Source organism: Alligator mississippiensis, chromosome 1 (genome assembly GCF_030867095.1).
Source record: "Alligator mississippiensis isolate rAllMis1 chromosome 1, rAllMis1, whole genome shotgun sequence".
Taxonomy (NCBI): Eukaryota; Metazoa; Chordata; order Crocodylia; family Alligatoridae; genus Alligator; species Alligator mississippiensis.
The window spans coordinates 88,055,559-88,071,519 of record NC_081824.1 but is presented as its reverse complement, the minus strand read 5'-3'; the positions used below and the strand labels follow the sequence as shown (position 1 = coordinate 88,071,519).

Genomic DNA, 15,961 nt, shown 5'->3' with positions numbered 1-15,961 from the left:
TTTTTTTTCCTGGCAAAGATAATCTGTTCATTATATCACATAAATGAGATGAAATTCTCACAAACAGCAAAAACTTTACTTTCTTAATCCCTATTCACAATGAAAATGGCCAGCTCAATGTCTATGAAAATTTATGGGAACTGGGTATTAGACACAAACCCCCAAGTTGCATAATATAGTCTCTACAGTTTTGGTGATATATATTCTACTTTTTTGTTGGAAATGTGAACTTTTTATAAATTAATAGCTTTGGATAATAACATTAAATTGTGCCTTGACTATATAGATTCATTGCTTATTAACAACTGATTTCTTATCCCTATAATTTACATTTCTGTTCCAAAAAAGGAAGCCAAATAAAATATTGTCTGGATTAAAAAATAACTGGCTGTGGACATAATATTCCTTCATAACCCATCACTACAAATTTCACCTCATTTTCTGGTTACAAATAATTAAACTAGGGTGCAAGATTTAACATCCGTGGGGAGGCATTTTGATGTTATGTCCTGAAACCCTTTAGAAGCAGGATGGGTAAATTAGATAAGTAGCAACCTGATCCTGCAAACACTTAGTATGCAGTGTAGTGCTAGTTATTGTGAGCAGCCTCAGTGAAATAACTGGCATAGGCTCAGTACCAAGTGTTTGTGGGAGCAGGCATTATGGTGTTATCATCATCAGTACCACTGCTAACACAAAGTACTGTACATATATTGCTCAATTCACACAGCAAAAACAAAACAACAACTAAAACTGTCATAATTTTAATGCTTTTTTTTTAATTTTGTGCATTGGAGTCAAACAGCAAACTGTGTGCACTTTAACTGTTATCACAATGTGGTCAAGAGGTCTGTGTCTTTTACCATTTACACACAATTGTTCATTACAGTATGTTATCAGCCTAGTGGAAACTAGGGGTGTAGCATGGTAAGCAGTGGTGGTAGTGCACCTAGCTTTTATATTATCTAACTTGAAAATATTTCTCTTCTAAGATTCCTTTTTCTTGATAAAAATAGTTTTCACCAAACGTTGGTGGTGCACACGCACTACCATTCATGCTTGGCATCACACCCCCCAACAGGAACACATGTTCTTATTTTGTTGATAAAAAGTATTACAAAAATTTCCATACAAAAACTATTTTCATAGAAATCTTGCATTTCCACAAATAAACCTGAACATTTTTCTGAAAAAACTGCTCAAGAATTTTGCTCATTTAACACTGTGACTGTATTGATAAATGCAGTCCTCTTTTAAAGTTCTCCACATTTAGGTGACCAATTCCATTTCCACTAGTAGCGAGAATTGCACAGGCTCCATTGAGTTCAATTAGTAGCAGGGATAATAAAGCCTTTCTGTCTAAAATGCAAGCCTTCTATGTGCCAAATGCACTTGTTTTCCCCCCTTCCTTCCTTCCACAGTTAGAGAAAAAATGTAATTCCTTACATCTAAAGGTTGTAAAATACATTCCTTTGTACACAGGAAAACTTTTATGTCATCTAAATTTGGGTCAACCTTATGATTTTCTCAGATCAAAGTTCCAACCCAGGTAAATTTAAGAAAACTACTACTGCCTTATTAACTATCATGTATTATTATTTATTTCAGTGGCACAGGCGGTCCCAAAAGTAAGTGAGTCTCCCCATATTCATCTTTCTGTTCACAAGATCCTGATTTTCTTTTCTTTAAAACTTCTCCCATCCAGTACGCTCATATCGCCTGTCCAACTGGCAGTTACAGTCTCTACATATGGACCAGCAGTTACCAACTCTTTGATGCTTGGAAGTTCTGAAGAACATACTGTTTCTTGCTCCACTAAATTTCCCAGACATTATTTTTAAAAGACTCCTTCAGTGGTTAATTACTGTGTTAGCCTTATTCTCCACCTCCTGGCAACCGTTGAACTTCAAAAGGAACCTGTAATTTCTCACTGAGACTGCATTTGAAACCAGCCACAAAACTCACATGTAACATTCATTCATTCAGAATGGTGGAACCCATGACAAACAGTGTAACCCCCGCATTACTTGGTTGATCCATGATGCTTGTGATTCGAGTCTGGCCATTGCAACTGCTTAGATCAGAGTCTCTAGTTCATAGACACAGCGGCATGAGGTAACTCATTTTATTTTGCACAGGTTGCATATTTCCACAGGAAACATTCTCGCAAAGTTGTTTGGAAAAAAGACGACAGTTTGTGCTTGGGGTATCTGGCCACCCAGCTCTATGCCATGGTTTCTTTACCTGGCAACCTTCTGTCGTTAAACGTGTGCATGTTGATGACTTCTTCTGTTTTCACAATAACAGGGGCCTGTGGTTTGTGTTTTAACCGACGCTGACACTTCAGAGACATCCTCAGCTCCTCTACCATGGCACTACAGAAGGACCTCTACAGGGGAAATTTAAGAAGAAGAAGAAGGGAAAAAAAAAAAGCTGTAAGAAAGATCAAGCTGCAATGCCTCGAAGCAGATTCACTGTTTTGGCAAGCCTTGTCAGCCCTATAAGTTTGCCACATTTCAGCCTGGAGCTCATAACAAATTGCTGTCTTTTAAATATGCATCACATAATAATTAAAATGACTTATCAAGCTGTGATGGCTCATTGGAAATTTCACCTTGTCTCTACAATTATTTATCTGCCAACTACTGTCTGCTGATGCACATTATATGTAAAGAGATTTCAGACAGATACTCTGTTAGTATAGTTTAGCCTTACAGGTTAAAGTTTGAATTTACATGCACTTGCAAACCCTGAATATCTCCATAGTGTATACTTTAAATATATTTTACTTCTATACATTCTGTGTTGCTGTGTTCAAGCACTTAGATGGATTTACCTAGTACAAGGTTAGCTTAAATTATTTTAAAATAATATTAAAAAGGAAAGGCAATGGTAATGCAATGTGCCTTAGGTCAACAGCTATTCATGAAGTTAAGTGGAAAATGAATATCCAATATATTATTTTGCATCTCTTAAGCTTCAAATCGTCATCATCATAAAAGCTGTTGTCCACAGAAGAATATTTTTCATGAAAGATTATTTACATACAAAATATTAGATTTTATTTCAAACTGAGTTGCATAAACTCCTGAAAGCAAACTATGAGGAAGATATGTCTTACATGTCCTTAATACAGACTAGTTTTTCAGAGCTGTGCAAAGAAAAAAGGATAGATAGAGCATTCATTTCTTTGCTCACCACTATTCAGAGTGTGCCCCCATCTTCAGGGAGTGGAGGAGAGAATGTTTGCCCATTATTCCAAACTGTGGACAAGTGGGGCATGAAAGAGGTGAAGAACATGGCAATAGCATTAGCTTTGCATATTTCATCATTCCAGCCAGGTTTCCAGACACATGGTGAGGTGTGAACTGCTCCATTTAAAAAGATAAGGGACAGGAGAGAAAAACTATTATTCTCTGAGCTCAACTATGTGTTGTCCTTTACTCAAGGCCAGGTGTATAGTCCAGCTCTTTGGCCACGTCCACATGAGTGCAGACATTTGTTTCCCCGGGGAAAAGAAGCAGCAGCACATCTTGTGCCACTGCTACCTGTCCCTGGGGAGTGCCTGTGCCATGCTTCCTTTGACACAAGGCAGGTTACCCCAGGTGAAGTAGGGAAGGCTGGAGCCAGCAACTGTGCTGGCCCCAGCAGCCTTACTTGGGGTGCTAGGGGATTTGGGGAGCTGCAGCCATTGTACTCCTGCAGCTGGGAGCCTGGCCAGCAGCTGGAAAGTGGCTCTTGCAGGCCAGCTCTAGTTTTTCTTTCAAAGAAAGAAAAAGAAAAAAAAGTGTCTGGGCTATATTGGAAATGTGACCTTGTATCATTAGAAATATTACTTTTTAACAGCTGAATACTTCCTTCTGAAATATTTCTTCAAAATTGTTTGTTACTTTATGAAACATATAAATAGATTAATCCAATTTCCACAAGTAACTTCCTCAGCCTGGTTCCTAATATAAATTCCAAATATTAATTCTTCAATATCATGTAAAATATGCCAAATATATACAAAAACCCAGAATTAATTTTTTTAAAAGCCAAAACATTATCTTTTAGTTTTCACTTAAATCTCAAGATTCCTTGTAATAGATAACATACAAAGAAATTTATTTGAAAGGTGTAGGTTTTTTGACTCAGGGACCTCCTGGGGTCAAACCCCACCCATGCTGCAAGATAGCAGCATGAGGAATGCCTGCATGCGCAGGGTGTGGCACCACATACCACACATCCAAGCTCATCCGGGTGCAGACTTCATGTTTGGCCTCCTTGTACCTTTCCAGTGGCTGCCAATCCCTAAATCCAAGCATGTCACCTATAAATCCAAGGACTGGCATCATAAAACCCTTTAAAATACATCCATGTCTATACTGCAGACCTAAAGTAGCCAAATATCATAGAATCGTAGAAAAGTAGGGTTGAAAGGGACCTCAGGAGGTCACCTAGTCCAACCCCCTGCTCAAAGCAGGACCATCAAAATATGCTGCTCCATGTTTTCTACTATGAAGACTGAAATAATTTTAATTGTGTTCCTACTGAGCTGAGGGCAGGCTTATTAGAACTGCTGAAAATCAGTGCCAGTTGGCTTGCCCTCAGCATCATGTGGACTTAGCTGTATTTCTTTCTGTCTAGGCAGGGTGCCACTGGGTGCCACAGCTGGGCATGGTATATTTTCAATCTAAACATGGCCAAAGAATCTGGAATTGCTGTTAATCATTGACTTATTTTGTGAGATTAACAACATATCAGGAGTAAATATTCACTTTGTTCATTTTCTCCTTTGCTTCAGGAGAAGCCCCCTATTTTATCTGTAAATAACTAACTACCTGGTATGTCAACCAAACCTGATGCTTCATTTGGTCTTGGGAATAGAGCCACACAGTCCAACTTAGTGCCTGTTTAAGATGCCTAAGTGAGAAATTGTGATCACAAAAATTCCCACTTATATGCCAGAACATACAAGGTTCTGTTCTCACTTTCGTATGAGGATATTCAAATTCCTACATCCCAGAATGGCCTAACCAGTAGGCTATTCAAGGCTGAAACATTCTCTGCTTCCTCTTGTGGACACTGTTTTATTTTGCATAGAAGGTATATATAGTAATTGGCCCAGCCAGAGTGAAAGGGAAGTAGAAAAAACAAGGTAATGCTAAACTAATAGTTACAATACTCATCTACCAGGGAGGTTCTTGACTTGATTATTTTTTAAATGATTTATCTAATAACATTTTAAATGTAAAAGAGGTTAATAATCACTGATGCAGTATCAGAAACCAAATGTCTCTTCTTCCAGTTAGTCAAGACATTCCTTCTCTGTCTTTCTTTCTCTCTCTTCTGCTTGGTTGAATAGTCATAAACCTATGTCTAACACTCATTGGGTGTATCTATACATGCAATTAATTCAAAGCAGTAAACTCTAGAATAGTTTAAGTTTGAATAAACTACTCCTGGGCACAGCATCTACACATGCACCCAGGACAGCAGTGATTTGAGCTCGAGAAGAGCAGTTTATGCCAGGGAAACTCCTGCCCTGCTCTGCCCCAGGCTCTGGGTGGTGGCACTGGGTGGTAGAGGGGCTGGTTGGGGCACAAGGGTACTGAAAGTGTGGAGACATGTGGCTAGGCAGCAGGTAGGAGTCTGGCCGCCTGCTGGTTGGACTGACTGGGTGCAATTTACATCTACAGTCTGCATCTATACATACATTTAATTGCAGTTAATTACTCTGTCAGAAGATAGTACTGTTCCCGATAGTACTATCTTATGGTGGTGTTAATTAGTTTACTGCAGCCTAATGTTGTCACACATGTAGAAGGTGATGCTTTACTCCACAACTAAGTCTGTTCCACAGTAAAGCGTGCATATTGACGCGGCCATCTTGAATGAGTGTTCTAACTATTAAGCTATCATTTGAAAGGAATGCAGTGTATGCTGTTCCTCTGGTCATGCTTTGGTACAAAGTAATATCCACTGATTTCTCTGATAGGGATTAGGCAATTATCTTCAGGACAGAGTTCAGACTGTGAAGTCCAAATAGGATCCAATGCATTCTTGTAGAAAACAATAATATATATCTTGGGGAGCTCAGGACATAAGACCCAAAACTGCCCTCAGCATTTCCTGCTGGCTAGTTTAGGTGACTGTGTGTTGTGAATAAACTAGGAAGTACATGAGTCCCCATACATTATGCAGGGACCAAATACTGAGTGCTTGGTGCCTAAAGGTTTATAAATATACTGCATTGCCTAAGTCCTTTGGCAGATCTGGTTGTGGTTATTACTGGTGAATCTCAGTGCAATAAAATCAGAGTATGCAGAGCAGCTGTCAATTAAACATGGTCAAAGCAGGAATGAACTGAGTTTCTCTTTTGGTTTTAAGCCATTTTAATAATATAATATTTGATTCTGTTCATGGTGTTATTCAGCAAAAAATAGAATTAAACATTCCCAATTATCTGAGTGAATACAAAGATATGCCTTTAAATCCAGGATACAGGTCAGGATTATGAAAATGCTTTCCTACCTATATGAAGGAAAACCTCTCCTAATAGCCCTGAGTTAGGCCCTTAAATTCCAAAGAAGGTCAGAATTTAAGGGCCATATCTTTCCTTATGGAAAAGGAAAGATATCTGTACTCAACTTGCTGGCTTTTATAGATCTCATTCTTAACCCATATTTTCCCAGGCAACAGATTCTACTAGGTAGCCAGGCACCTTTAAGTTAGGCATTGCAACACTGACTGCTGGAGCATCTGACAGAATCTCTTAGTACAGTTGGCCCCTGGAAGCCAATTGAAATCCAGATACCTAAATACTTTTTCAAAGTACAATTTAGGCTTCTATGGCACTTAAAAATTTGAAAAAATTACCACTTAATGTTTCTATCAAAACACTAACAGGCATGACACAGGATGAATACCTGTCCCTTTAGAACTGCATTGAAACGCAACCAATTCTTCTGTAAGTTACCAAAGTTTCAATTTGCAGTCACTCTCAGCATTGAATAGGATTCCAACTGATAGTCAAGAAAAGAAAGGATGCACAGCCTATGGCCAATATCCTGAAACCCTGTCCCTGCTATATCATGAGCTAATTAAAGTTATTTTATATGGATATAGTCTGTAAGAGAGAGAGAGGATAAAAAAGGATAAAAGAAAGAAAAAGAAAAAAAGGGGCTGGGCTATATTGGAAAATATGGCTTTGTACTGTTGGAAATATTACTTTTCAACAGCAGAATATTTCCTTCTGAAATATTCCTTAAATATTGTTTGTTACTTCATAAAATATATACATAGATAAATCCTATTTCCACAAGTAACTTTGTCAGCCTGGTTCTTAACATAAAGTCCAAATATCCTTGTTCTTTGATATCATGTAAAATATGCCAAATATATACAAAAACCCAGAATTGTTTTTAAAAGCCTAACCATCATGTTCTAGTTTTCACCCAAATCTCATGATTCCCTGTAATAGATAACATACAAATGAAATTTATTTGAAAGCCTGACATTAATAGAGATATATATATATTTTTAAAGGTAAGTAAAATTTGTCTTGTCAATAATTAAATTCTGTTTAAGTAATAAATATTTTGTAAAAGTTTCCCTTGCTCTTACTTTAAAAATATTTCACATAAATTCAGTCCACTGAAACTTATCTGTATATGCTATATTTGCAAAAAGTTGTAATCACTACACGTAACTGCTAATTTTTTTAAATCTTAAATAAACTAGAAATATTTATTGCCAAAGAATAACAATTAGTATAATTTCTAGGAAATAATGTGTCTTTAATGACCATTCATACAATAAAAGAAAGGAGGACATTCTCTTTGTAAATTACATTCCCTGTTAAGAACATCCTGAGCTTAGTTCTTTGATTGTATCTGCAGAAAATACATAAAGAAATGTACTTCAAAGTCATGTGAAGAAGATTTATAAAGAAGTACTCTGACTTGGACCTTTCGTTAATCAAAATTGTCCCCTCATCTCATCATTTCCAAATTGCCTCAAATCATCTTTTTCTATCTACAGAAACTTCATGTCTTTGCATTGTTAGGACCCAACATTTTGAGCAATAACATATGAAATAAAAAAGGAGATTTACAATTTTTTTTGTCTTTGGTTGATGACAACACTTTCAGAGAAGTCTCATAAGATGTGATCCAATGTTTCTTGCAATTTAAATTGGCCATTGAATTTGTTAGAAAAAACTGTGAAAGTCTGACAGATTGCAGGTTGTATTTTAAAAATGCTTCTCCCCTGAAGAGTAGCTTTGTGAATGAATATTGTAAAATGTTCCATTTAATTCAGAGAGAATAACCTTTTATCTTTTAATATCTCCTGAATCTCAATCAGGTTACAAGAATACTAACCATTACTGAATTTTGGCTAACACTGATACAACCATAAGCTATCTTCCTAAATGTAACCAAAAGTAAATGTTGCCTGGAAGTCAGTTTAGACATAATCAGGTAGCAAAAGATTTGAAGAAAATTTAAAACTATATAATATAATTATTAAAGCAAAAATGAGTATATTATAGTGAAATTAATTCAATATATAACATTAAGAAAAATGTACCTCTCATATAATCATAAGATTAAAATGTTTAAAATAAAATTTTAATCAGCAATAGTGTCTTTTGTCTTGTGACACAAAGGAGCTCTATCAGAGATTAGCTTCTTCTGAAATGTAAAGAACTAAATTATATTACTTTACCCTATGCCACCACTGACAGCTTGCAAGGTACAGCATTATAAGCATGTTGGCAGAGTATAATATTTTCTTAACTTATAGGTGTTTAAAATCTACACAGACACTGGAAACTTCTAAAGCTTAACATAGTGCAGATTTGTATATATGCACATCAGTACCAAAGTCTGATAATATTTATTCTGTATCCTACTATTGCTATATATCAAATTTAGAGGAAAAGTAATTACAGGGTATATGAATAATCCTCAGACCTAACATTATTAAGTGTATCTCCATAAATTTTGCCTCTAAAGACCATAAAAGGAGCAATAATTATTGAAACAATAAATATTAAAGTTTGACAGTGCATTGTGAATGCAGTAAGAGTATACATTAAGTCAAAATTAAATAAAATGCATAAGAAAATAAACAATTAGCTCATACATTGCCTGAATGCAAAATTCTACCAAAAAACCCAAAAAGGAAATGGTACACCTATAGCCCTCTGGAAATCTCAATTTAGCCAGCATTGCCCTTTTTTGTATGTGTATTAACAAACAGGGCTCCAATAATTTGTTCTTTCAAACTCTGTCTTCTTTTTCTCTTTGATGGACTTAGTGTAAAATTGACTGTCGAAATTCAACACAAAACTAAAAGATTTATTCAGAAGTTCATTACCTCCAGCCTTGCATGTCAGATATTATTTGAAGCCTTGTTAAAATTTCTTAAAGCAGTAATGGCAGTAATCCTGCAGCTTATATCAGACGTTATGGGTCAATGTTCTAACATCTACTAGGACATATCAATCAAACTGTTTTTTCATCTTGAACTTAGCTGAGAGTAGATTCACAGTGCTGCCCTGAGCCTCCTTTCTAATCAGTTTCTGCTTCCATATGTCACTTCCTTAGGGATTTTGAGTGGTGTATAGTGAGGACCTGTCAATCTAGTCTCATAGACCCATGGGTAAAAACACAAATTCTAGAAAAATGTTAATATGTGTTACATGCAGTCATGGACATTGGAGAAAGTAATGGAAAGCAAGAAACATACTTATGAGAATGGAAGAGATAAAAGAAAATATATTATTTTATTTGAACCATTTCAAATTCAGTTTATAGTAAAGAACATACCTGTACTAACCATAATTTTAGAATGCTTATTACCAAAGTATATTTAGACAACAGTTCACATAATGCCACATGTTCTTGAAAAAAGCTTGCATTCAAAGTGACATATTGTTACAAAGAATTTGCCAGCACAGTGATTTCTTGATCTAGAGCAAGTGTAACATGCAACTATACTGCAAACTTAATTTCCAAGCAATTAACTACAGTATTCACAGACAAACTCTTTATTTCAGCATTAGCACTTGCTGCTTTTATGTTGGATAATGAAGCAGAATCTGACTTAAGTAGTTAGCTATGGTTTCAAACTAAAGTCAGTAAAAGATTTGAGAAGAAACTGAAAATAAAACAAAGAAAAACTTAGAGTCCATCAGGCAGTTTTGGAGAATGAAAGCTTTTTCTCTAGTATCATTTCTGTGAAGTCCTGACCAATGGAATTTTTCTGGGTGATAGCTTGGTGAAGCTGAGGAGGTTTTGCTTTGAAACAGAGTAGAATGTTGATTGCTCCAAAAAAAGTTTCTATCTACCTAGTAGAGAAGATCAATCTATATATGACTGGGGGCTTCTCCTTAGCAACAGAACCATGTTTAATGCAGAATTGTATATGGCTGAGAGTCAACCACTTGTGCTCACTCAGGTTCTAGAGTTCTTGGATGAGCCTGGCCCATTACCTTCAAGGATCTCCCAAAAAGCCAAACAGCCCACTACTAATTAAATTGCTAATATCACTCAACAGGAGGACAAAATGCCAACTTCTCTCAAATGTGAAGATTTTAGGACTGTGTTGAATAAACTTCCAATTGATGGACAATGACTTACTCAGTTACTCTCCAGTTTCTAACTTTCCTTTTCTGGCAATGAAGACTACGAAGCTTATAGCATAGCACCTTTGGCCATCTGAAATCTTCTGACTTCTTTGACCAGATTCAGCCTGTGGGGCTTGGAAACTGCATTAGTTCCACTGGTTTATGAGGTCTCCTAGTGTTTCTCAAAGATGGTTTTGTTTAGCTGTATCAGCAGCACTGACCATGAGGTTTCAGCTGACTCACCTGTGGACCTAGGCTGGGGTGGGTGTGATTGCACTTGTGTAGTTCCATTCTTCCCTCTCAGAGAGTTCCCAGAGGATGGTATAGGGCAATTGCTCATCAGCCCGGAGGGCTGTCTCTCATGCGGGACTCCACAAGGTTTCATTCTGTCATCCCTCCTTTCAACATGTATATGAGGCCACTGGGGGGAGATAATGAGACAATTTGGGCTGTGGTGCCATCAAGATGTAGATGACACACAGCACTACATCCCTGTTTTGTCAGACCAGGAAAGTGCAGTCTCTTTGCACTTCTGGTACCTGGCTGAAATAGGGGTAAGATTGAATTTCAATCCAGAAAAGATATTAAAATGGACAAGTACAGGGAAGAATTTAGTAGGTGGTATATGCCATTCTTAGTGTAGGCTCTGCTCAACCCTTGGTCAAGGTGCTTTGTAGTTTCAGGGTTCTTTCAGATTTCACAGTGCTCCTGCTTGCCCAGGTTGCATCAATGGCCATGTCCCATTTGTATTCAGTTAGATAGTGGAAGGGGCTTCTATCTGGTGTGGACTTTCCTACAATTATCCAGAACATATTGAGTCACCGTAATCCATTTTAAGTGGGGCTTCCATTGCAAAAATCTGCTGAATGCTCATCAAGTGTTTTAGCAATATGGATTATGTCATAGACTAACTGTATACAGAATTGTTCCATGCACGTTTTACAGTGCTGTAATTTAGAGCAATTTTTATAGCATTATAAAATTACAGCACTCTTAAACATGACAGAAGTGCTGTGGTTAGTGGGAAGGTCCTCTGAGCTTCCTTGAACTTTGCAGGCTACAAGGCAGAGCGTGCTCCACAGCATCCTGGGGTTCTCCACTGGCCAGAAATTTGTGCTCCTGGTTGCCCAGGTTACACCAATAGCTATTTCCCATTTGTATTCAGCTAGATAGTGACAACAGTTTCTATCTAGTATGGACTTTGCTACAATTATCCAGAACATACTGGGTTGCTGCAAGCCATTTTTAGTGGGACTTCCACTGCAGAAAGCTACTGAATGCTTATCAAGTGTTCTTGATAATATGGAGTATGTCATAGAAATTCAAGCACATAGCTGGTGTTAAACAAATAATTAGTTTGCAGAGTATTTGCTACCTGTTTTAGGCTGCTTTCAAAGTAATATTTTAATTTATAGATATATTTGGCAATGTATTCTTAGCTATGGAAGAAATTTCTTACCTTCCTACAGTTCTGATCCTACTAACGCTAATGCCTGTCAGCTGGGTCCTTTTGCTGTCAGCCCCCAGATTTAAAAGTCTGTCTAGTTAAAGTTCAACTGTTTTGATCTTGTTTCTGACTTCATTTCCCTGCTGGTTGTGTGACACTAAAGTTTTTTTGATTTTTCAGAGTGCCATACAAAAGCAATTGTAAGAAACAGACCAAGCCTTCTTTGGGGGCAAGAATTTATCAGGATTAACATTTACAAGTTAAAATTCCACAATATATTGAATAAGTAATTGTATAATACAGCACCCTTTGGGACTAAATGTAACTTCTCAAATTTTGAGAAGCTGTATATTTGCAAATGGTGAATTAAATTTATCTATGAAATATTACTGTAAATATATTTAATAGCTATAGAGCAGTTTAATCCAATATTTTACTTTTCATGTAAGATACGACATGGTTTTGAGTTATATCAACCAGAGTATTAATACTAATTTCAGTTATAGTTCCTTTTGTGTTGGCAGAATTGGTTATTAGCAACTGTCTAGCATAAGACAACTTGAAAATGAACTTTCTTTTACAAGGATTAACATCTCTTTTTCTGTAATTACATGGCTTAATCCCACAGAGTAGATATATCTTCTTCAACTCCAACTATCAGCAGTTAGATGTGCTCAACACCTTCATGAACTGAGTCTCCAGTATTATGGTAAACTAAAAAATATTATTTGACAGATTCTTAAACTTTAATTTTGATCACCACTTGTTGATCTGAACTCAATTACGAGCCATCCCTATAAACTAATCAAATGTTTTTATTGCCTTATATTTAATGAAGATGACTTTAAAAAAATTGAGGGGGGAGATATTTATGAAGTTGGACATTTTTAAATAAGACTTATTTGATGCAGCATCAAAGGAAAAAGGAAATATTAGAAGAACATGCATATTAATAATGTGGTGACATTTTTTTTTCTTTCAGAACAAGTAAAACAAGGAACCAGGAATTATATTTTTGACTTCTTCTGATGCTAAGATGAAAGTGGATTGTAAATGGTTAGCAAAACAAAACTGACATGTTTAACAACATTGCATAAGCAACATTTATATTTTCTGTGTCAAAAAACCCAATAATATCAAAAAGGGGGTCTTGAAATTTTGGCCCTGATCCTGCAATGAGTATGCATCTCAGGAACAATCTGGAGCCCTGGTTATGTTTTATTCATATTTATAAGCTTGCAGGACTCGGATTTACAATAAGCATCGCTTTCAAGGATGACATTATCTGCTGGACAACTTGACCTGTGTAAAGTCTCTTAGTATTGCTAGCCTCTTACTGTTGCTCCATAATTAATTCAAATTAACAACTACATAACTCAGTGTCATTGTCCATTGTTAATAGATAGTTGTTAAATTGCAATCAAAACTCAAAATAGAGATCATGAGTTTAAATGTTTTATTGTTTGCAAATAGTTTGAAAAAATGTCAGTCAATCAAAATTTTCATTTCCATTGTTTTGTTCTATTTTTACACTTTTATCTTTCTACATTGTTACCAGGATATGGTTATCTCATTACATTTCTGGCTTTTACAAAATATAGTCTAATATATACACATGTGAGTGATTTTTTTTCAAGAGGGCATTACACTTGAATTCAGCCCTCGCCCTCAAGTATCCCACACATACCTATACACCCCCCCCCACACACACATCCCCCACACACACCCATACGCACATGTGTACACACATACATCAGGATATCTCTTATGGAACTCAGGGGGCTGGAAGGACAAGGGCTACTTATTTTTCCACTACATGTCTATATAATGCAGATGTGCCAATGCTAGAAAAATGTTCTCTTTATGAACTGTAAGAGATATTGTTCAGCTGCCACAGTTATTCCCAGCCAACTGTAAGAATTCTGGGTTTACTTTAATACAAAATGTAACGTCATAATTCAGGCTGCACCATTGATAGTAGGTTTTTATAAAGTTTATTGGAATACACAACTTAAATCTCTGCTGCTGAAACCATCGACCTCTACATTTTTAATTCATCTGCACTCTGAGTAACCTGGGTTTTAACTTTATTCTTTTTTTAGCTTGCAGCCACTGAGGGAAAAAAAAATCAGCAATCTTCTTTGAAAATATTATCTAAAACATTTCCCAATATCAAAGTTGTTAAAAATTAAAATATCAGGATATTGTATGAACTGTAGTAATGTTTATATAACTCATTTCATTTCTCTTTATGTTTCCTGAAACAACTGTGAGCATTACTTTAATAATTTGGTGTAATTTGAGAAAAAAATGCTACCAAAAGGCTTGGTAGGAGAGAATGAAAATCTTTAAAAGTCTTAAATTTTGGAATATGAAATGCTTATAGTGTCGATTTGTATGTTTTGCTTTTTACATAGCATGTTCACAGCACTCCAATAATAATAAATTTGTTTCTGCGAGGCTGTTTCATTTACAGAACAATTGACCTAGAGCAAGTACACTTCATGTTTGACTACAAGTGAATCTTTGCACTAGCTCAGTGATTACTAATAGTTTTCCGAGTTTGATTGTAAAATGGATTATTCTGTATCGTAGTGGATAAAATGTATCCCAGTAAAAATAGCCTGTAGTAGGCTCTTGGCAACTATACCCCATGTCAGCAGTGATGTTAACTTCACCTAAATAAATCCTAAGTAGCCAAGCTTTGTGTGTTGCTAACACACCCAGGACCTAGAGTCCAGGTACACAGCTGTTCTTTCAGCCTATGAACTGGAAAAGCCATTCTGATTCCTATATTACTTGCATAGTGACTGGAGTCATTGGATTTACGAAAAAAAGGCTCTGTTCCCTCTTTGCTAGCCCATGCCCATTATTGTTTTCATCAGTGTAGTGCACAGGGTGTAGATGAATAAAAAAGACTCCCATTCTGCATGTGCTCACACCATAAAACAGGGTTGTATAATATCTTGCGCTCTAAAGACTTCCATAACAAATAGATGCTTTTTATATTGAGCAAATTGCTTCCCACCACCTCCAAAATATTAACTATAGCTCTTCCAGTAGTACCCATCCTGTCATCCCTACTAGTCATTAAAGTCTGCAGGGATTATAGCAAATGGAAAGTATTATTAGGTATTATTATTTAAATAACTATGAATAGGAAAAAAACCCAACAAATTCAAAGTCAACATTTGTTTTCTAGGGTTACTTAGTGTAACGTAATGTTACTTAGGAAAAAACATCTTGAGTTTTATAAAAATAAAGATATGTGATGGCGTAAATCAGGGTGCATGAAATGATTCAGTAAAAGGTATATTGGTAATTGTTTTAAGTGGGTTTAGCTTCCTAAATAGCTTATTCACTGCCCTCTAAGTGCCAACATACAGCTACAATCAAGGAGCAGGTCATTTACCAACAGAAGCAATTATAAAATGCAAATGGATGAGCATGTATTGTCAAGATTGTCTTAAATAAAAAGGTCTGCTTAATAACATGTCTCCAAGTAGATGACATAATTATGTGTTTGTGTTATAAACTATAGGGAAAAAAATACAAACTGTTGGCTTTTACAGCCTGTAATAAAAGTAAATGCGTGAGCATTCTGATGTGTTATTTCTATTAAAATCTGGCCATTCAATTCCCTTCTAAAAATTACAAGACACCCTCTTGTATTTTGCTATAGGAATGCAGCTCAAAGAGCCTGGAAACCTCAGTGTCCATTTATCCTAGCCACATGCTTGTACTAAAATTTCAAATTTCTGCTATGAAGAATGGCAGGACATTGCCACTATTTCATTCTAAAATCTTCCATTGAAAAAAATTACTGGATGATTTGCAAGAGCTGGAGGCAGTCTTTAATCTATAAGGGGTATGGATAAATGTATAGTTATAGCACC

The 15,961-nt window shown here is 36.2% G+C and overlaps 1 protein-coding gene across 1 annotated transcript in view; it reads right to left on the bottom strand.

Moving 5' to 3' along the window:
• Positions 1-762: 762 nt before the first annotated feature.
• The window catches only part of GRIK2 (glutamate ionotropic receptor kainate type subunit 2), a 687,728-nt gene continuing 672,529 nt past the window's right edge, over positions 763-15,961 (bottom strand). The window contains exon 17 of the mRNA XM_014611075.3: positions 763-2,389. Coding sequence (XP_014466561.1) covers positions 2,225-2,389 — 165 coding nt within the window. The 3' untranslated portion in view covers positions 763-2,224. The remainder of the gene's footprint in view (positions 2,390-15,961) is intronic.